The sequence below is a fragment of the Podarcis tiliguerta genome (genome assembly GCF_965153285.1).
Source record: "Podarcis tiliguerta genome assembly, chromosome: 1".
Classification (NCBI taxonomy): Eukaryota; Metazoa; Chordata; class Lepidosauria; order Squamata; family Lacertidae; genus Podarcis; species Podarcis tiliguerta.
The window spans coordinates 27,916,482-27,939,465 of record NC_139534.1 but is presented as its reverse complement, the minus strand read 5'-3'; the positions used below and the strand labels follow the sequence as shown (position 1 = coordinate 27,939,465).

Genomic DNA, 22,984 nt, shown 5'->3' with positions numbered 1-22,984 from the left:
CAGGTTACAGACTCCTCTAACCCAGAAATTGTGCTTCAGGTTAAGAACTTTGCTTCAGGATGAGAACAGAAATTGGGCTCCGGTGGTGCGGCGGCAGCGGGAGGCCCCATTAGCTAAAGTGGTACCTCAGGTTAAGAACAGTTTCAGGTTAAGTACGGACCTCCGGAACGAATTAAGTACTTAACCCGAGGAACCGCTGTAATAAGACCACATTATAAACCACAAACTACTATCCCCTTAGACAGCAAGGGGGGAAATCAGCATGTCTAGCAACGGCAGGGCTCACCTTCAGCAATAAATATTCAAGATATGGGTGAATAAATAAGTTTTCAGCTGGTGCCAAAAACCCACCAAGGTCAGCACTTGAGAGAAAAGGGCACTGCACAATTGGGTGCCAGTATCAAGAATTTTAGGGAATTTGGGGACTGGAAATAGCACAAGTTGCATCATACCATGTGCCACAATTAGCACTGCTTTGGCACATGGAGGAGGAAAATAATAATAATAAAAAAGAGCTTCTAATTTGGGTCCTATTATCTCCCTGCAACAAAAGCCTTCCTTCCAGCAGGAAAGGCAAACTTATTTGTAACTTTCATAAAGAAAACAAAAAGGAACCTTCACTCTCAGAAAGACAAATTAAGACATATAGAGGGCACGGCGCACATGAATCAGACAAACACGCAGGTGATAAAAAAGAATGAATAAGAGCGGCTGACATTTAAAATGTAGGTAACACAACAGCACTTCAGCACATGGTAATGTGCAACAGAAAGCTGTTCACGCAGGGAAGGAGGGGGAAATTCGCAAGCTGCTGCCAACACTGCCACAGCTGTGGAAGGAGACAATACGAATGTCAGCTGGAACATGAGAATGCAGGACAAATTAGAGGGTAGGCACACACAAACACACACACCACCACCAACACCACAATGACAGAAATGGCAAAAAAGCAAGCCACCCGCACAAGCTTCTACTGAGGTTCGATGTGTTTGTGCTTTTTCTCTCTCTTCCCTTTTTCTGGCTACTACTCAAGCAATTTGTGTCAGAAGGTGCCAGAAATCTTCTAACAAAGGTCATTTCTAAGAACTCATTGTAGCTTAGTCCTGTGCTAACGAGAAAAGAGAAGACATTAATTCGGAGCAGGCAGTACAACTGCAGCTAGTGTCACCTGAAGGTGCATCTAAGATCCCGAAGGTCACCTTTAGGATTAGGTAGCCCGTCATGGACTGTCTCAAATGACAGCAGGCGTTGCAAACCGCCAGGAATGAACAAGACACATTTGTTTCACAAGCTCTCGGTCTAACTGTATGGGCTCTTTTCAGCCTTGGATGCAATTCACGAGCAAGTTGGAGAATGTCGCCTTTGGCAAGCCTTTCTTCACTTCCATTGCAGTATTTGTATACAATACCTTTGTCCTTCCTTACGTTCCTCATAGGAAGGGAGGGGGAGTCACCCTCTGAATTTGGTGCATATATGATGCCTCAGTTCAGTAACGGATTGTGGAGATGCTAAATTCAGGCTAAGATATGAGCACAGTGGTGCCTCGGGTTACAGACGCTTCGGGTTACAGACTCCGCTAACCCAGAAATAGTACCTCAGGTTAAGAACTTTGCTTCAGGATGAGAACAAAAATCGTGCAGCGGCAGCGGGAGGCCCCATTAGCTAAAGTGGTACCTCAGGTTAAGGACAGTTTCAGGTTAAGAATGGACCACCAGAACGAATTAAGTTCTTAACCCGAGGAACCACTGTACTGTACAGGCGTCTCACTCTTATGTAACAATCCAGATAGATGTAAACAATGGTTCTACACATTGCTTTCCCCAAATTTAGTAGCTATGAATACAAAAAAAAGAAGTTCTAAACATCTTTGGACCAGAATCAAAAACTGATAGGAGCTAAAATTACCTTTCCCATTAAAAACAAAAAATCTGGACAACTAGGATTTTTTGCTCCCCATTAAAAGGATGTATATTGTCAACTCTGAAATAGCTGCTCAGTACCGCTAGTATAGAAATTTCATTTTTAGTTGTTAAGGTTCGAAAAATGTGATTATTTGACAATACGCCATGATTTAAAAGCAGTTTTGGATTATGAAACATGGTTCATTCAGTTTTAAGCCACTGCAACTCAATTTAAAGTATACGCAAATTGGAACCATTGTCGCACTACAAGCAACTCATCAAATATTCATTTGTTCAGTTATAATTAAATACGTTTAATTACCATAAAAGATGTTTATAAAAAATGAATATCATCTCATTTAATTAAGGCAATTAGGAGAATTTATAGAGAGAAAGGAGATGTGCTTTAAAAGCGGTTCTTTCAACTTTTGCTGATGACATCACACTGCTTGCTAATAGCTGTAAAAAGGTATAGGCAAGGGAAAGTAATAAAAAAGAGAATAAATATGAATTGCCATTTTACTATCCTTGGCAATCCTGATTTGGGGAATGAATTTGAGATTTTAAACACCGGTCTTTTTTCCTGTTGGCAAGTGAAGAAGCTAAAATGTTTAAGGAAACAAAAAAAAAGTCATTTCCTCTCTTGCCTTGTTTATGCTAGCCAATTATATCTTTATGGCCCCATTTTACAGACAGAGAATAAAAAATGTGTGACTTGCCCACACAAGCAAGTCTGAGGGGAGGCAGAATTTGAACACTGATCTCCCGTCAAAGTCTAAGCCCACTATACTATACACTGAACCACAATATCTTTGAAATAACTAATTTAATACTAAGATGATAATCAGTATATTTATATCCTTCAAAATTGATCTTCAAGTTTCCTAAAACATGACAACAGAATGGGATGAAAAATTGAACAAAAGCAATAGAAAAAAATGTGCCTCAAAAAACCCCAATGATGTATAATTATCCCCCCCCCCCACGCTGGGGAGCAACCAGAAACTCAGGGGTACAGCGTAGACTTGTATACAGGAAGTGCCAGGTTCAGCGTCTCTGGTAAAGGTAAAGGACCCCTGACAGTAAGTCCAGTCACGAACAGCTTTGGGGTTGCGGCGCTCATCTCGCTTTACAGGCCGAGGGAGCTGGGGTTTGTCTGAGAGACAGTTTTTCCGGGTCATGTGGCCAGCATGACTAAGCCGCTTCTGGTGAACCAGAGCAGCGCATGGAAACACCGTTTACCTTCCCACCGGAGCAGTACCTATTTATCTACTTGATCTTTGACGTGCTTTCAAACTGCTTGGTGGGCAGGAGCTGGGACCGAGCAACGGGAGCTCACCCCGTCGCGGGGATTCGAACCGCCGACCTTCCGATCGGCAAGCCCTAGACTCTGTGGTTTAGACCACAGCGCCACCCGCATCCCAATGTCTCTGGTAGCCCCAGTTAAAGGGCTTCAGGTGATGGTGAATACCTCAGCTTGAGGCCCTGGAGAACCTTGGAGAACCACAACCAGTCTGTGCAGATTATACTGGTCCAAATGGGTAGATATGGTGACTAAGCTGATTACATACAGTTAGATGCCAAGATAGGATCTAGTGAAGGCTTTTTCAGCAAAAGTCTCACCACCTCAATCTCCTTTAAAGCTTCTGGTAGGACACCTTCTCTTAATCAGAAGATACTAATATCCTTTCACTCAGGCTATGTACAAACCATGTATTTGTACATGGTTCCCCCGCAAAGAATCCTGGAAACTGTAGCTTGCAACTCACAGAACTAAAGGACCCAGGGGAATCCTTACCAAACTACAGGATTATTTAGGGGGCAGCCATGTGCTTTAAATGTATGGTGGGTATGCGGTGTCATTTGGTGGAATCTGCCAGGTTGGGTAAGGGGGCAAGCGGGCTATCTCGCTCCTGCATTGAAGAATCCCGTCTGTAACATCAGGCCTAAGCCAGCTGAAAAGTATCCATGATTAACAAATCCAGCAATTCGCTGCAGGCACACAATAATCAGCACAAAACCAAGAGCCATGGGGGGTTAGACTAGATAACCCTCATGGACCCTCTTCCAACCTTCCAATTCTACAATTCTAAATGTGGTTGTCATGAAAACGCTCGGAACAAGGACTGTTGGCTCAAGGTAACACCAGTTCAGCAGTTATTGCATCAATCTCTGCCAAGCCTGTGTTGTGTAAATACAGTATGTTTCTCAATGTGTATGTTTTAATGTTTTCGAACATTATGTTATTATATTGCTTTTAATTGTATCGTTCTGTCATTTTTGGTGATTTTCCCAAACGCCCCAGCTGCTTTGGGAAGTGGGGGGGGGGGGTAATATAAATTTAAATAAATAAATAAACATTCCAGGGTTGAGTCACCCGGAAAGTGAGTTTGTTTGCAACCCATGTTTATGCACATATCTTTCCAGACCTGCATGACTGGGAAGCCATCCATTTTACCACTCCCTTCCCAGACATTTCCCAACTATCAGGAAAAAACAGGTTTTACCAGCTGACTGACAAACTTTCAATATTCACAGCAGCAACCTAGCAAAGTTACAAAGGGGTGGGGGGCTGGGTTATTGAACAAGCCCAAAAAGGTTTAACTGAAAAAAATGAGCAATATGTACAGCGGTACCTTGGTTCGCGAATTTAATCGGTTCCGGGAGTCCGTTCCAACTCCCGAAATGGTTCGAAAACCAAGGCATGGCTTCTGATTGGCTGCAGGTTTTCTACCTTAAATATTCACATGTAGGATGCCGCAAGGATAAGACATGCAAGTTTCATTCACAATGTTAATCTTTTAAGATAAGGGATCTAAAAGAAATGGCTAACAGCAGGGACTTCCTCTTCCTGTTCTACATTAAGCCATAATCTGGAAGCCTGGTGCTTTGTATAGCACTGCTACAAGTATTTTGGGAGCCTAAGTGAATACCTGAATATAGATTTGTAACCAGAAGCCTTGTGAGTCTTCTTTCTCCACTGTTTTTTTAAAAAAATAATAATAATTAGGTCTTCAAATACATTGCTGTGACATTATCAAGCTATGCAGATAAGAAGGCATGCATCATTCAGCAGGGAGTTTGCAGGTGAACCTCTCTCCTTCATCCCATTAAGATAAAAGAAAAATGCCCCTTAACCATTTATCCACTTTATTCGCTTGCTAGCTTTATGCCTTACGGAGGTTGCTGTGAATGCATGATAAAATCAGCCCAAGAGCCTGAGTGGAACAGCCGGACCTGAAAGGGAAAACATGCAGGGAATCGAGTTTTCCCGTCAAGTTCTGAAGAATGGGGGAAAGAAAATAAGATTACATATATGGTGTTCAAACCAGGCTCTGAAATGATCTGTTCTGGGTGCCCCCTCTAGTGGTGAACACAATCATGTCCCCGTAAATTTTCTCCAACAGCAAAAGAGCACTATGGCAGATTTAGGATTGCATGCACAAGCATTTAAAGCAAGTGTGCAAGACCAGGGGAACAGGAAAGATAAACCCATACAAATGTGCTACAATTCCTGCTCTTCATTTGCTTTCAGTTTTATATCAATGGTGATAAAACCACCATTTCTGATTTCAGAATTTTAACACCTAATTTAGGTGTATAAACCCAGAGCTACCCCATACAGATTAAATCTTTGAAGAACAGAGCTAAGTAACTGCGGGCAATGAAGAGAACTCTATTCTGCATCTCAAAATTATTTTTCTACTGCGATTAAGTAGTACATAGTTCTAGCCGTAAGACTATACAGTAAATGTGAACTGGGAAGGGAATGGTGAAACACAACCTAATGGCCCTATGCTGGACTCTCAGCTCCCATCTGCCCTAGCCAGCAGGGACTCCAACTCCCAACAACCTTAGCCAGCATGGACTCCAACTCCCATCAGTCCCAACCAGCATGGCCAACGGTCAGTGATGATGGGAGTTTGGAGTCCAGCAATATCTGGAGGGCCACAGGATGCCCCCCCCCCAAAGAAACATGTATCAAGGCCAAAATGCAAAATGCAATCTGTCATAAAACTGTACTAGAGCATTTGACACATTGCACCTGGAAATACTCATGCACTTTTTCCAAAGAGAACCTCTTTCTCCCTCAGAGCAGCCCTTTCTCAGAAGTCAAGGACTGGTTTTATCAGAATGGTTCTTAATAATAAACAGCAGTGACTCCCCAACCTTTATTTTTCATACCGATACACTGACAGCTTTGCTGCAGTACTGTGGAGCGCTCATTAAACATATTGAGCGTATTGCAAATCTCCTATATAAATACTAAATAGCCTATATTGTTGCTGGTGCAATCGTCGGCAAAGGGCAAAAAATAAAAAGTAAAGGGTAGAAATATCCTAGCATGAATGGAATTATATTGGTACTACAAATTACTACATTTAAATAAATGGAAAACGTCATTGTTCCCCCCCCCCCTTTTCATCTGAACCAATATTAAACACTTGCAAGTGCACTGCTGCCCTCTGCTGTATATTTCAGTACTAAAATACAGGACCAAAGTCACCCTGAAATATTGCTTCTCTATATAGATTGTAGATAAATCTTATGCATTTGTAATGGAAAAAAATTATATCTCTGTGTGAGAGGAAATTGGCTTTCAATATCTAAGAATAATAGAGTAGTACAGTATCAGCTCCAGGCTTTAATCATATTAACATGTATTTGGTCAAGTAATGCAACAGAAGTCACTCAGCTATAGACTCTGTTTTGCCAACTGAAGTTGAATATCCAACATTAAATAATTACAGTGGACAGCCACTGCGCCTTGGAGGGCTGATACACATTAACTTGAAAGTGAAGAAGATCCCAGCAGGATTGAACCCTGAATGGACAGGTGGGCATGGTTTGGGGAGAGATTGCCTTGCAGGCCAACTTGAGATCCCCTGGCAGTCCAAAGCAATTACTGCCACACCCCAACAAAGAGGCTTACACTTTAGGGAATAAAAGTTGTGAGAATCCTTACCTTTTTGGCTCTTTGTCCTATGTCAGGTGTCTTTGTAAGCAGTTTTTCAATCAAGTATTCTCTAGTCTGCAAAGCAAAACATGCTTATAATTAAGGCCGGGCAGCCCCGAGAAAGTAAAATTATAAATAAATAAATAATCAACTGATATTAAGACAGGGTCAGTTTACTTGTGGCATTAATTATTTTTACCTTTGCTTTCTGGAAGAATTTGCATTTTAAAAGTTCTGCTGCTGTAGGCCTGAAAGAGATTAAAAGTTAGGTTAGAGCATAAACACAAAACTATTTCCTAATATATACAGTTCAAAACACTACTCAGTACACAGGATTTAATGTATTCAGCAGTGACAGCTGTCGTTCAAAAATCCAACATTAAACTTCCAGTGATTTAAACATATTTTTTGAGACAGGTATTCAGAATGGTATTGCGAGTACCATTCAGGGCACACGTGTGTACACACACAGAGAGGGGGGGGGGCACATAAGCTTTCAAAATGTATGACTTTTTTTAAAAGTCAATTACAGTTGTAATCTACATGTGATTAAAAATGCAAAGATGCCACACAGTCTAGAAACTCACGTTTTCTAGTTTACCTCATAGCTCAAAAAGCTGCTTTCAACAAGTTCATTACAAAAGGATTGAGAATCTGTTCCAATTGTTTATTAAAACATACATTATTAGTCCTTTGGTACCCAAATATTGCCTTGAATTTTAACCCAACTTGCTGTTTTAGGTAGGGAAGAACAGATACTTTAAGGGGGGGAGAGGGGGGCAGTATAAACAGTCCTTATTTTGCAAACTGAAGTTGGCTGACAATATTTTTTAAAAAATTAAAAATTTAAAGGCAAATAGTTACTGGGGAAGTGCAAACATTGTGTCTTCAGCAGATCAACATAGGCAGCAAAAGAAAATACCCCTAAGAAATGATACATAAAAAGATAAGGCCTTCTAAACATGCCTGAATAAACAGCAGCATTCGAGGTTGTGGCCGAGGGCACTAATAAATCTCATTTGGCTCATCTCACCTTGAATACTTTAAAAACTGTTAGTTATAATCTAGAAATAACCGACTAGAAATTCGAGGTGCCTCTCACAAAGCAACCCAAAGAGATAAAAGCCACTTTGGTGGCTCAGCAACTACAGCCAGAAATAGTGAAAGCTCTCATGTATAGTGATCTTGGCTGCTAATGGGAAAATGACACCACTGGCAACATCTGGTAAGGCCTAACCATGCTTGAGGTCTCCCATCACTGCACTCTCTGATTCCTCTGATCTGCAGCGCAGCGCCCAATGCAGTGATCCTCTAGAATGTGTGGGCAAGAGGGTGGGAGCAGCTCTGAATAGCAATAACTGTTCTGCAAACACTGAGAAAACCAATAAAATGTGGGTTCAAAAAGCAGCTGTACTTCACTTTTACACAAATCTGAAGTAAAAATAAAAATAAAAAAATAAGGAAAAAACCTTGATATCAAATCACCTGAGAAACCTTACATTTAGCCAATTCCTTTCATTGAACCAATACACATGTTTCTCTTCATATACCCCTTCTTTTGCGTGTGTATTCACTGCCCATAAGCACATATTGTGTGAAACAGGACTGGTTCTACCTTATACCAGTCCGGTTTCACCTTTGCTCTGTATCCACAGCAATAGTCCACAGCTACAGCAAACACTCTTTGCAATCAGGTATGGAAGGAAGTTCTAGATCAGTTCTCAATCTGCAGCCAGGGCGGGGGCTATAGGACTTCTATATTGCCGTTAATCAAAATGAAAACAGGAACCTTTTGCAGCAAGAGTTGGCATATTGTGGGATGCCAGATGCTAAATATATTCATCAAGCTACTTTAAGGAAAAACCACAACTTGTGCAAAACAAAAATATTAAACTTGTAATATTATTATCATTATTTTCAAAGATGGATAGTCCTGATGCCTTTTCCCAGGAGATAACTGCTCATCTGCTTAATTTTATTCCAACAATGAAACAGTAGGCCATTTGTGCACAGTTAGCAGCTTAGTAGAAATGAGTTGTCTGGAGCATTCCAGACAGAATAACTAAACACATTTCTATCTGCTGCCAAGTGGCAAACCTTTGCTTTCAAAGCACATGCCCTGGGGATTGAGAATTAATAAGAAATTAATAAGAGAGACAGTGGAAGGCCAAAGAATTTGAAGACAGGATGCAGAAGGGAAGAAAATCAGGGACTCTTGGAGAATTCAAAAGGCTAACTTATAGCAGACATTCGCAACTCCAAATTTCTCAGTTATGATCACAACTGCTCCATTTGAACTGGAACAAACAAACAAACAGAATGGGCATGTGGCTTGTTTCACCGTTTTTATTTGCAATTAACCCAAGTAAGATCACTGGCAATGAACTACTGAAATTTCTTTTATGTCTTGATTTTAAGAAATGCAAACACATTATAGCTACATTCCTTACATAAGTTAAACTCCCTGGCAACCCTAAGATCACTGGATGAGAAAAGGTTTTTGTTAATTGTTTTGGCCGTTTTTAACTGAAACTGTTTTTTGGAGCGCTTTAAACTGTTTTAGATTTATTTTTGTTTGTTTTTTTAAAAAATACATGTTTGTTGTGGATGTGTCTACCACAGGAGAAAGAGAGGGATACACGTTTAATTAATAATAACAATGATGCTGGTGAATTTGTTCAAAGCCAGGTTCAGAACATATATACTGCCCTTCATCCAAAGATCACAGGGAGGTTCACAACATAAAAATACAAAAAGTACCCAAAAAAGTAAGAGGGGGGCTTTTAAAGCCCCCAAAACTTTTCTGGCTCAAATATTAATTCCCAGCTTCCTCCACCCTGCTTGCCCCAATCACCTTCCCCCAACTAGATGGCCAAACAATCATAGCAATCTCTGTGAGAACTACATGGTACCCAGCCCTGGATGGGTGCTATTATCCAGCAGGTCAGGGAACTGTGAGGGACAGAGGTAAGGGGGGTATTTGTCCCCTCAAACCAAGCACCTTTGCTACTATCACTGCCACCTAAAAGAGAAGAAAAATGTTTTTGAGGTGGGGGCTTGCTTTTGCGGACTGGGTAAGGTGACTGAAACAGGCGGGTGGTTATCTGAAGCCCTGGGTTGTTCAAAATCTTAGATTGCTCTCGCGCATGCGTTCTCTCTCTCTTTTTTCAGAATAACATCTCAAAAAATTACTGAGTTATTCAAAGCAAGACTCAAAATGATGAAAAGAAAGAAAGAAAAGGAAAGATGGCTTCACAATGCAAAAATACTGCATACAGTCTTCATAGCCAATGTTCCTACAGCCTGAAGTTCTCGGAAACAAATTCTCAAGTATGCTGAAAATGGCATCTTTATAACCCAACACAATGCCCAATATATTTCAGATGGACCTTTAAACAAAAGAAACCCTGTTAAACAAGGCGGTTTAAAGTTATTCTCTCCCTTACTCCAGAGAAGCTTTGCATAATTTTCAGCAAACTCTAGCCCTCCCACCTCCCTTTTATTTTTCTTTTAAAGAGACATACCTTTTCGAAGGGTCTTTCTGAAGACACAGCGAAATTAATTTTCTAAAGGACTTGCCGTACTTTTTTGTCATTTCTTTATCTTCCACACCCGTTTCCAACGTTGGAGGGTCATTTTGCAATGTCAACATTAATACCTATTTTAAAACCAAAGGCGACAAGAGAAACAGTATCAGACAAACAGGTTAAAACAAACACTATGTCATGATAGCAGTTATGAAAGGCAAATCAAATTATGATGGGAGTCTTGTATTTAGCGTTAACTCTCCTAGGAGGCCTCATTTGGCCAGAATCAAGTATACACTTCCGGAGTAAAACTAAATACATTACTTCTGGAAAATGAGCCACTGCAGCCGCTATACAGCCATGAAAATTTGTGTGCCAGGCTTTTTAGGCTCGTCTACCCATGTACTAGGGACGAGGGTGGCGCTGTGGATTAAACCACAGAGCCTAGGACTTGCCAATCAGAAGGACGGCGGTTCGAATCCCCACGGCGGGGTGAGCTCCCATTGCTCGGTCCCTGCTCCTGCCAACCTAGCAGTTCGAAAGCACGTCAAAGTGCAAGTAGATAAATAGGTACCGCTCAGGCGGGAAGGTAAACGGCGTTTCCGTGCGTTGCTCTGGTTTGCCAGAAGCGGCTTAGTCCTGCTGGCCTCATGACCCGGAAGCTGTATGCCAGCTCCCTCGGCCAGTAAAGCGAGATGAGCACCGCAACCCCAGAGTCGTCCGCGACTGGACCTAATGGTCAGGGGTCCCTTTACCTTTACCCATGTACTATCTGAAACCCAAGGGGCACATTGGTTGCTAGGTGTAAAATATATTGGCATTATTGTCAGCTATGCTACCCCACTATAGGAGGTGGTTCTGGGGGCCCAAGCACTGGATCTTTTTTGCCAGGACCAATATTCTGCCCTTTGACCTTACACGGCTGCAGGACACACTGTAGTGTCCAGTTAGACCCCAGCCATGTGTACTTTCCTAATTTGGTCGGATGCACTCTGTAGGCTCATGCAAGTTGTGTCATGAGCCTACGAACTGGCGCCTTTAAGGGCTTTGCACAATACTCTTGCTAACGGGCTCTTTTCGAGATCAAAACGAAACCGGGCACTGCCATCTTCAAAACGTCTGTCTGCTCTTGTTACTATCAAACTGAGGGGCCAGAGGTCATCCACTTTAATAGCATAGCACTGAGCCAAGAGTCACGGAAGTTGCAACACCAGGACCAAAAACATACCAGGTATCTGGTTTCTTAGGCACCGAAAAGTTTAAGCCTGTTTGGTTAGGAATTTACACTGCTATATTCAGCTCTGTTAAGGGTTAGTTTCTGAATATGTGAAACTGGATCCTAGGAATTTGCAGTGTTTTTCCAGCCCTGTGACAGACACGGCCAAGGAGAGTGAGCTTGTTCAAACTTGTCCTATGGGTTGCCATTCTTTTAAGACTAGTGTGCAGGACATCTAAATAGCCACTGCAAAATATACACGTTCATATTATGGCAACTATTCTTATGTCATTATATAAATATGGCATTCACTTTCTGTAAGTTCATAGCCCCTTTTATGTTCCTAAATAAAATTCACTTATGACCCTAACATATGTTTGGGTATTTCTGGGGGTCTTTGCCTCATAGACTCCAGCCTTATTCTTTCTGTATTGCGTGAAATAATGAAGGAACATAAGTTGTATCTGTCATCCACTTTCTTTTTTAGGCTATGGTCCATCACCCCCAGTATAAATTACCAACAATACTTCAAGCAGAAACCTAGAACAGATTCCCGATTCCTACAACTGGCAAGATTAATATATATCCTATGCATTATAATTTTAATTAACACATAATTCATACATGACTCAATACTTTAAATTCCTCAAAAAATTACTTCATATATGCAAATTTTATGATTAGAAGGCCACAAAGATTCACATTTGAGCATTTACAGATGCATGCAAGCACCTACACCTTAAAGATGCTTGCACCGAGTTGATATAAGCTTGTCATTCTCAGTCAGTCCCATGGACCGAAAGAGTAAAAAATGGGGGGGGGGGGAGCGGGGGGGACAATATTAGCACTGGCTGTGCAATTGGCATCACTGATGTTGGCACATCCTTTGGGAAAAGGATACAGGGAAGGAAGAAGGAAGGAGAAGGACTTCAGCAAGTCAACAGCCTAGGAGGAAGCTGCTATGCAGACATTGACTATAAGACATTTTCAATGTTCGGATCTGTTTGCTCAGACCTTTTTGGCCGTCTTAGCGATAGTGCGTGTGTGCATGTGTACGCACTTACGCATGTTTAACAGACCCCTGAATCAAAACAAACATCAAGTTGGCACATCAGTACACCTGGCACTCATACAAATCCCAAACAACAATAACTAGCAATGCCGTTCAATCTTGCAATGCATATCTCAACCTTCACATTTTCGGATTTGCTCAGGAAGGGCTGGTATTTTACTTGGTAGCTTGACAAGATTTCTTTTAAGCACACAAGGGATTCAACACAGGCCACTGTTGCGTGTTATTCTGGCAATCCTTTTTCAGAAAGAAGCTTATGTTAGTCACCTTAGAGAAAACAAGCTAGAAAGCTCCGGTGCCTACTTTTCTCACGGTTCCTAACCCACCCTATTGTTTTGATTTGGTTTTAATAATTGGGTTTTATGGATTTTACTGTATCGTATCATAAAACTGTGTTGACAATTCACCACAGAATGACATCCTGCTTTCATTCCATGGGACAACTTGCTTACTCCAGGCACCCCCAAACTCGGCCCTCTGGCTGTTTTGGGACTACAACTCCCATCATCCCTAGCTAACAGGACCAGTGGTCAGGGATGATGGGAATTGTAGTCCCAAAACAGCTGGAGGGGATGCCTGTGCTACTCCATGAAATGTGGGAGGCGGGAGAGAGAGAGAGAGACATATTGGCATATTCTCAGAAATCTGGGTGACCTGGCTTGAGTTTCTCTCTTTTTTTAATTACGAAAAAAGTGCTTCACTGCTGTTTCAAAACAGGAAGCTAGGCTGCCCTCAGCATGCCAGTCGCATTCCCTCCTAAACTGGGAAAGAAGGCTTCACAGGAACAACAGTCCATCACAATGGAGTGTTGCTCCCAAGAACGCTCCTGGGAATAGTGCTGCATGGTTTCCATTGGGCAATCTGTACCAAAACAGAAGAGAACACCACTGGACTGCTGAGGACCTTTTTTGTCACATTGAAAGAGGAGGATAACACCCTTAGGTGTCTCATCTGGTAAGCCCACCATCAAAGTTCCAAGATGGCGCACACAAACCCCTTTGCAACATCACTTCATACTTTTAAGGTAAAGGTAAAGGTACCCCTGCCCGTACGGGCCAGTCTTGACAGACTCTAGGGTTGTGTGCCCATCTCACTCAAGAGGCCAAGGGCCAGCGCTGTCCGGAGACACTTCCGGGTCACATGGCCAGCGTGCCAAAGCTGCATCTGGCGAGCCAGTGCAGCACACGGAAACGCCATTTACCTTCCCGCTGGTAAGCGGTCCCTATTTATCTACTTGCACCCGGGGGTGCTTTCGAACTGCTAGGTTGGCAGGCGCTGGGACCGAGCAACGGGAGCGCACCCCGCCGCGGGGATTCGAACCGCCGACCTTTCGATCGGCAAGCCCTAGGCGCTGAGGCTTTTACCCACAGCGCCACCCGCGTCCTTTTCATACTTTTAGCGGGGAACAAAATTGGGGGGGGGATCACAACAGTGCCATCTATGCAATGCTACTTTTTATACAAAATTAGACTTCATTCTTATTTTCAGAACTGTATTTACTTTCATCGGAGGATATTTGTGGTAAGGCGCAGCTCCTGTTGCTAATTCAATGGCTGTTATTCCAAAGCTCCAAATATCAGCCTTGAAGTCATAGCCTCTCACCTATTGCATGGAAACATAAGACAGACAGGTTAGTTTAGCGCCGAGATGCTGAACTCGAGGAAGGCCAGGAGAATGGTCTATCACACAGGTACCTGTTCCATGACTTCAGGGGCCATCCAACATGGAGTACCAACAAATGTCTTTCTCACTTTGTTCCGAGTAACGTCTCCTCCTGTGGCTAAAAATGCGCTAACGCCAAAGTCTAGGAATAGAAGAGACAGGAAACCCTTTTAGTGTTTGATTAGCTTATACTGAGGTAACTATGCTATTTCCACTTGGATTCCTACATAAAATATGAAACGCCTATTTAAATGAAGCTGTGAAGTTAAATGTTTTCTCAGTAGGTGTAACAATAACACTTCTATAAACTGCATAGACGCCTCTCCCCCTCGTGAATCATACCTTTAAATAATATTTGTCCTTATGTATTAAGGCATGCAATACCCATGGACATGAACAAGAGGTCTATTGCTTCCAAAGCACCATTCTGGGTCAGTTTTCCACACGCTCCATTGAGAATTTAAAGAGCGTTATTTTTAGCTATGCATCAAAGTTTCAACAGAGAGCTGCTTGCACAGTTATTTCATATTCTGCTTCAAGTAACTTTGGAAGTTGCAAGATCAGAGGGAGAATTTTAAACAGTCATGTGAGGGCTGTGGGAGAAAGTGATTAAGATGCTAAGTGTGGGTGTAAATAAAGAGGCAATTAATAAAAGCAGTCCTGCTGCTTGAACAGACCAAAGAATTTTGGACGACAAGGGCTATTTCCTATAATGGCTAGGCAGGTGTTTATGGGAAGCCCACAACGAGGGAACCGTTCTTATTTTGAAGGGGTTTTTTAAAGTTCTGTGCTCAAGGGTGTACCACATCCTCAAAGCCACATGCTTGCCTTTTTTGTCTGAATTGCCTTGCTTTCTCCAAAGATATCCACAACAGCAGGAGAGCAAAAGAGTTTTTCTAGCATACGATGAAGGAAGGAAAAAAATGCAACCCTCCAGAAAAATAAAGAGCCACTTGATCAAGATGCTCTTTGTGAGACATTGATCAAAGGAACAACAGCAGCTCGCTTTTCCTGAGCGCAGAGAAACCTTTATCAGCATCTGTTTCGTCTGCCCCTCCTTATGCAGCCAGTTCAAATTCACTGGTCCCTGGAATAAAATTACAGCACCTTAAAGTAGTGGCATTCTGATTTTTTACTAAAGACAAGCCCTCTGTTCTTGCTCCTGATATTAAATAGCAAGAGTTCAAGAGGGAGGAAAACAAAGACTTGATTAAACAATACGGAGTGTTGTGGTAGACAAGCAGACCACCGCAAACATCGCTTTCACCAATAAAGTCATTACGGATTAATTTAAGAGGTTGTCACCAACACTTTCCCAATGCTGGTAAGGTGTCAATAACCCCCACAAACAAGTTCCCAGAATTATTGTGAGCCAGGGTGCCAACTTGAATAAAATAATTGGACGGGCAAGTTAAGCCCCACATAATCAATCACAGGACGCGACACACACCCCATCTGAATGTCAATGCCCATCAACTTGGGGGCCCCCGTTCCCTCAAATATTTTTGAGGTGGGGGCAAGGTACCTCAGCCCCTAGGAGTTGGCTCCCATGTTCTGGACTAATACAGTTATTACCACACACAAATGTCTGTGAACATAGAAAAAGAAATAAAATATAGGGGGTTACATGGGAAAAGGAAAGACTTTGTTTTATTTCGGCCAGTAGGTGTTAGAATTAAGAGCATGTGGATAGCTCTTTATTACTATTATTTAATGCAGGCACCTCAAACCTGGACCTCCAAATATTTTGGGACTACAACTCCCATCATGTCTAGCTAACAGGACCAGTGGTCAGGGATGATGGGAATTGTAGTCCCAAAACATATGGAGGGCCGAGTCTGGGAGTGCCTGATTTAATGCCTAGTATTCTGGAAATCTAGTATCATGGGAATATAGGAAATCCAAAGGGGATATACATGTCTGCCTGAGCTGTGGCAAATGACTGCAGTCATGGACAATACTTTGACTCGGTACCACTGTCTCTGTATCTGCCATCTCTGTCCTATGAAGTAATCATGCAAACTGACAGCTCACGCCAGTCAGAGAGAAGCGGCAAGAAAAAGGTATCTCCTAAACCACGCTCATCAAACCCTTCTGCACACAAACCAGAATGTTGTTTGTACACATGCCATACAAATGAAAATATTGAGGATCCGTTACGGATCTTTCACATGTCAGATTTTTCACGGTAGAAGGAAAAGCAGTTTTCTGCGTGCCTTATTCTGGAGTACTTGCTAAACAAAGGCGACGTTATGAGGCAGCATGCCGGAAAAATCTGGAAAATACAGCAACTAGGGCTGGGTGATACCTGGTTTTCAACATTGTGATATATCAGCAGCTAAATACTGCGATATGCTAATATATCACAATGTCTCCTAAGGTGGGAAGAAGAAGCGGAAATACATTGCCCAGTCTGGAGGAGCTTCAGAGCTTTGTTGAACCCCCTCAACTTGGGGTGTGGGGAAGCCTCCTGTCCCCCAGCTGAACGAGCCCCAATGCCTCTCAGGGTCATGCAAGCCAGAGGTCCAGCGCCGAGGGCCTTCTGGCGGTTCCCTCACTGCGAGAAGCCAAGTTACAGGGAACCAGGCAGAGGGCCTTCTCAGTAGTGGCACCCACCCTATGGAATGCCCTCCCACCAGATGTCAAAGAGAACAATAACTACCACACTTTTAGAAGACATCTGAAGGCAGCCCTGCTTAGGGAAGCTATTAATGTTTGATGCATTACTGTAGTATTTTATATATTAATTATTATTATTATTATTATTATTATTATTATTATTATTTTATATTTTGTTGGAAGCTGCCCACAGTGGCTGGGGAAGCCCAGCCAGATGGGTGGGGAATAATAAATAATAATTATTATTATTATTTGTTAAACTGCTCCCCTGAGGCAGGAACAAGCAGCATCGGCCCCAGTGCCTCACCAATGTAGCTGGTACCTCCCTCTGCGGTTTGAGGCCAAAGCACGATGGCACCTTCACCTGGCAGTATATTGTGAGTGAAACCGCCGCTGCCAGCACCCAACTGTAAATTGGGTTTCCTTCGGCACTCCAGGTACTGGTGTCGGAGGGGCTCGGAAGCGGTTTCACGCATGATATACCACTGGGTGATGGCGCCATCGAGCTCTGGCCCTCAAACCAGTCCTGAGCGATGTATCAATACGATGTCGTACCTTGGAAGCTGAACGGAATCTGTTCCGGAAGTCCATTCTCACTTCCCAGGTTTGCGGCTTTTGAGAGCCAAAACGTCTGAGTTCCAGGGCGTTTGGGATCCAAGGTACGACTGTCCCCTGTGCCCAGAAACCATACCAATACCAATGGATATGGGGGGGGGGGGAGGCCCTAAGTTGTTGATCAACACCTGCTGAAGGCCCAGCGCCTGGGGTCAAAATGCTAGCAACAAGATTTCCATTGTTCTGGAGGTGGGGTTTCAGCAGCTTGCCAAAAGCTCTTTACAACTCTGCCTGTCTAGCAAAGTAAAACTATGCAAATACATGAAGAGCATGTTTTTTTGTTTTTTCAAAAGTCACGTAACTGTGTTAGTGCAACTGTTAAGACCTAAGCACTGTGCCAAGATGTAAGCTTAAAGTATACAAAACTGTCCTTACTGTGGAACACTGGTCATGAGATGGATCAGTGACCACAATGAATTAGCTTCATGAAAATCTTTCATCAAGTAACTACAAAAGAGGTACAAAATTAAAATTTCCAGCCTTGTCAATTTATGTCTCCTTGCTATTTTGATAAAAGGCCAAGGAAAAGATTTTGATCCCCCCCCCCCCCGCACTTGTTAGAACAATGGACCATGGTTTTTTAAAGGGACATCCTTCTGCTTACATAGTATTTTGTACATAAAAAATCACTTTACTATGATATATCGGTCATTTTTAAAAAATAAACTGTCAATACTACCCACTATTGTTTGGTTCCTCCCCCCAAAAGATTTTATTAAAGTTTTCACAATACAGTGAAATAATACCTAGAACAAATAAAATTTAAAAAGGAAACGAAAGAGAAAAGAACTAGAAAAGAAAGGGAAGAAAAGAAACAGAGAAATAACAAACATTGAGGATAACACTAAAAATAATCATAATATTATACCTTAATCTTCAATCCACATGCCAAGAAGTGTGTCATCTCTGCTCTCACCTGAAGAAGCTTCCCTCCTCCTCAGCCTCACACCCTGAGGAAAACCCACTCTGACCCGTCTTCCACCCAGGTCTCCCTTTTCTATCCATCACCTCTCTGTTTGTACAGTGGTACCTCGGGTTACATACGCTTCAGGTTACATATGCTTCAGGTTACAGACTCCGCTAACCCAGAAATATTACCTCCGGTTAAGAACTTTGCTTCAGGATGAGAACAGAAATTGTGCGGCGGCAGCGGGAGGCCCCATTAGCTAAAGTAGTGCTTCAGGTTAAGAACAGTTTCAGGTTAAGAACGGACCTCCGGAACGAATTAAGTTCTTAACCCGAGGTACCACTGTATCTTAAAAATAAAGTTTTGCAGAAGGAAGACGTAGCAACGGCTTGCCTAAGGCTTTCTAAGTAAGGTCCTGTGAGGGTTGAAATTTGAACTGAGAACTCGCCAGCTCCCACTCTTAACCAATGCTCTGACATTAGCTTCATGCCTTGCAGGGATTAAACCTCACAACCCACACAAACATTTTCTAAGCGCACAGTGGGTGCTTCAGCCTATGGCTCGTCATCAATGAAGACCAGGGCTCTTCAACATGGTAACATTTTAAAAAGGTTAAAACTTCAATTGGGTCTCTTAGCACATTTCAGATTCTCCATACACATTTTGAAGCTTTGATGATCATGATTATTACCTGCTATTTGTACCGAGCCATCTTCCCCCAGAAGAATATTACCAGCTTTTAAATCCCTATAAAAATGGATGAATAGGAGTCATTTCAGTTCAAGTAAACGAGAATATGATCACACTCGACGGAATTTTTTTTGTTGAGAAACATGCCACAGGATAAATTAAAAGCTACTCAAAACGCAGTGATTATATGATCTTCTCGTTAATACTGAAATTGCCACTTTTAAAACAAGATTGCGAAAAACGGGTATTATTCCACGCACTTGAAAGCTTATCTTTTAAATCACATGCCGAGCTGGAAGTCTCTGCAGTGCTGCGGATCACGGGATATAAAGTTCCCCCCACATTTCAACCTGCTATGTCCTTCAAACTGCTCCCACTCTACTATAGCAAATAAAGGGTTGGAGCAGGTTGAAGATTCCACCAACAATTTAATTTCTTTAGATGAGGTGACATAGGAAGAGAACCCAAGTGGAAACCAGGAAGCATCAGTACTCCCAGCCACACATTTTTTTCTTCCTTCTCTGTTCCTCTCAGCATCAAATTCTGGACACCAATCAAATAGAAGGAGGCACAATTCAGTGTTGTGGTCTGAAACATGTGGTTCAACAGACACTCTCCTGGCTGGACTTCACGTATATGACAAAGACTTTCTTACTTCAGCTTGCATTTCAGTGTTTTTTATTCATCTTGTTTCATGGCAATTTTTTCATTGTTTTATTCTCTATATGGTTTGTTTTTACCGCTTAGAAATGCTAACAATTAAGGGTGTGTAAATGCCGTTTTAGAAAATCATGGAAGAGAAATTGCACTAATACACATGGCGCATTAGCTTTTTTTACCTGTGAATCTGTCCGTTCCTGTGTAGATAATCTAAGCCTTCCAAAACCTCTTTAAGAATTGTTGCTATTATTGATTCTTCAAGGACGCCACTCTTGTGCTCTCCTCTGTTGACCACATACTTTATGATGTCCAGCATGGAGCCTAGATTTTATACATATACATATAATGGAATAAAAAGAGAAATTTTCTTTTTAGGAAGTCACCTTGCAATTCAAGCTTAATGATGTATACTTTAGCATTTCGTTTTCAACTCAGCCTTGACATACATACAAAGACCTCCAACAAGTAGACCTTTGCTGAATGTCACCCCATTAACATTTTTAGTATAGAGGTTGTGCTTTCAGGTGGGCCAAATGCTTTTTCTCCAGTTCCGAACACAAACATGAGCATATGCCACCACAACCCTTAAAAACTAGGGCCCTCTCTCTTCCTGGGGAGTGATCTGAGCCAAATGATATACTGAGTAGGAGATTAAGACATGAATAAGGGCTTTAGCGCTGCCGTCACTCTGCAGCAGGGAACACTTCTGCCTCATTTTCTCAGGACTCGTTCCCCAAAATTATCCCAAAATGTGTTGCTTTTCACAAATGAAAAAACTTTCTCTCTCTCTCTCTCTCTCTCTCTCTCACTCTCTCTCTCTCTCTCACACACACACACACACCCACTCTTACAGGTCAGTGTAGCAACATGCAGCCTATTTCTAAAGAAAACTATTTGCACAGCTTTAAAAATTTACACCACACATACCAAATTGTTAATACTGTTGTGGATTTATTGAATATTTTTAGATAATGAGCTATGCTACTATAAAAGCAGCCTTGAAGCGGAGGAGGGGGAGGGGACAGAAAGAGATAAAGAAATTCAACACACTATTTAGGTCAGTGTTTTCCAAACTTGGGTCTCTAGCTGGTTTTGGACTACAATTCCCATCATCCCCGACTGCTGGTTTTGCTAGCTAGGTATGATGGGGATTGTAGTCCAGAAACAGTTGGAGACCCAAGTTTGGGAAACACTGATTTAGGTGCTCACGATCACAGATTTGATTAGCTAAAGTTAATCTCATTATCTCACTGCATCAATTTAGATAAACTACAGAGACTTACCTCCACTTAGCAGTTTCATAACCAACCAGAGCTCATCCTTGACCACAAAAGACGTATAATATGTAACTATGTTGGGATGGTTGCATTGACTCATGGCTTGAATTTCTTTCTATAAGTAATGCAAAATGCAAGTATAGTATTTTGGCAAGGAAACAAAAATGTTCTATAAAATATGTTCCAGCTATTCAAACCCAAGAGAGGCATTGTTTTGTAGAGCTAGGGAATTTAAGTTATGTTGCAGAATGGCCATCTTTTAAAAACTAGCAACTTATACTTGCAGCTTTCAGAGTGGGAAAATATGGCTCAGATCAGGGATAGCCAACATCATGCCCTCCAGATGTTGCTGGACCAAAACTCCCATCATCCCTGTTCTTTGGCTATGCTGGATATCCAAAAACATCTGGAAGGCAACACGCTGACTACCCTTGACTAAGATTATATGGGTGATTGCCATGTTAGTCATACTTAGAGTAGACCCACTGAAAGTAATGAACTTTACTTAAATTCATTCATTTCAGTGGGTCTACTCTGAATATAACTAACCCAGGACATCTCCCTATGTGCACAAATATTATTCGGGAAGGGGGCCAGAAAGCTATAGCCCTCAAGTTGAATAAATGTTGGAACCCAAATATGAATTTTCAGACTATGACCTTTCTTGAATTATAAAAAGACAGAGGTGAAACATGCCAACTGGCCATTGGTTCCATTACCTGATTAAGGATTCTGGGTGGGCAGCAACTTTAAGAGTTTTTCATTGTTATAGAAATACTAGATTTTCATGAACATCATTCAAACGTTAGGGAGTCTAGTATGTACACATATACATGTCCTTCAACTCAGTTTAACTTACAAGCAGTTCATCCATACTGGTCTGGCATTTTTCCAAGTTGATCCTTTTTATTGCTACGCGTTCTTGCCTGGGTTTGCATAGCGCTGCTTGGACCACAGCTGTAGCACCACTACCTGGGAGAGACAGAAGAAACGAGGTTCAAAGTTACCTAAGTTTTGGTGTTTTTTTATAAAAATGTTTTAACCACATCAGTCAACAAACATGGATACATATGCTATAATGTTATTGTTTTAGTTAAATAAATTGTTTAAATTGTTATTAAGGAAATTTAAACAATTTATTTAACTAAAACTTACTGAGTTTTAGCACACATGAAAAACTTAAAACAAATCCTCACTTCCTGATGAATAGCCTTTGAACTATAATGTAACTTAAATAGAAAACTATCTTTAGAAAGATTTTTCCTCCAAAAGCATTTTATTTTAAAAATCCAATTTAAATTTTAAAAAAATCTGCTTTATTTATTTATTAAAAAATCATTGGTTTTTATCCACCCTGCCTCCAACTTTTTAAGGCGTTGGAGGTTGTAACTCAGAACCTTTACAGGCTGAAAATGTAGGCTACACTGATGTCAACAGGGTATTCTTTAAAGCACCCCAGTGACAATAATAGACATCTGAAAATAATTTCTAAGAGAGTGTGTTAACACACTTCAGCTGAAAAATGTTCACGCTGATCAAGCTTCGCTGGGTAAGCTTTAAACTCCCGTAGCTTTCCAGCCGCTCTGTGGAAAGAGGGTTCGGTGAACCTAAAAAAAAGAGGGCTCAGTTTCAAGTTACACAACTTCTGCTTGTCTGATTAGATACGCTGGACTCTCTTGCCAGTGGTTTCAGTGACACCCCTACCTACCCAACTGATGGCAGACAAAAAGCTTAGGGAATAAAGCCGACCTTGACGGAAAAACGTTTCAGATTTGGGACCATCTGAGGTGACAATTAGGCAAAAGAGCTCTTTTGTTTATTTAATAGATGCTAAAGGGCCAATGGGAACATGCACCCTTTGAAACCCTAGACATTGCGTAA

At 41.7% G+C, this 22,984-nt stretch overlaps 1 protein-coding gene across 7 annotated transcripts in view; it reads right to left on the bottom strand.

Moving 5' to 3' along the window:
* STK39 (serine/threonine kinase 39) overlaps positions 1 to 22,984 on the bottom strand; it is a 109,154-nt gene that overhangs the window by 40,429 nt on the left and 45,741 nt on the right. For all 7 annotated transcript variants that reach the window (XM_083409634.1, XM_083409630.1, XM_083409635.1 and 4 more), the window contains exons 2-10: positions 21,963 to 22,075; positions 21,110 to 21,218; positions 20,006 to 20,147; positions 19,168 to 19,223; positions 14,368 to 14,477; positions 14,174 to 14,275; positions 10,383 to 10,516; positions 7,058 to 7,106; positions 6,868 to 6,933 (exon numbers count right to left, since the gene is read on the bottom strand). In XM_083409634.1, the coding sequence (XP_083265760.1) occupies positions 6,868 to 6,933; positions 7,058 to 7,106; positions 10,383 to 10,516; positions 14,174 to 14,275; positions 14,368 to 14,477; positions 19,168 to 19,223; positions 20,006 to 20,147; positions 21,110 to 21,218; positions 21,963 to 21,977 (783 nt within the window). In that variant the 5' untranslated portion in view covers positions 21,978 to 22,075. The remainder of the gene's footprint in view (positions 1 to 6,867; positions 6,934 to 7,057; positions 7,107 to 10,382; positions 10,517 to 14,173; positions 14,276 to 14,367; positions 14,478 to 19,167; positions 19,224 to 20,005; positions 20,148 to 21,109; positions 21,219 to 21,962; positions 22,076 to 22,984) is intronic.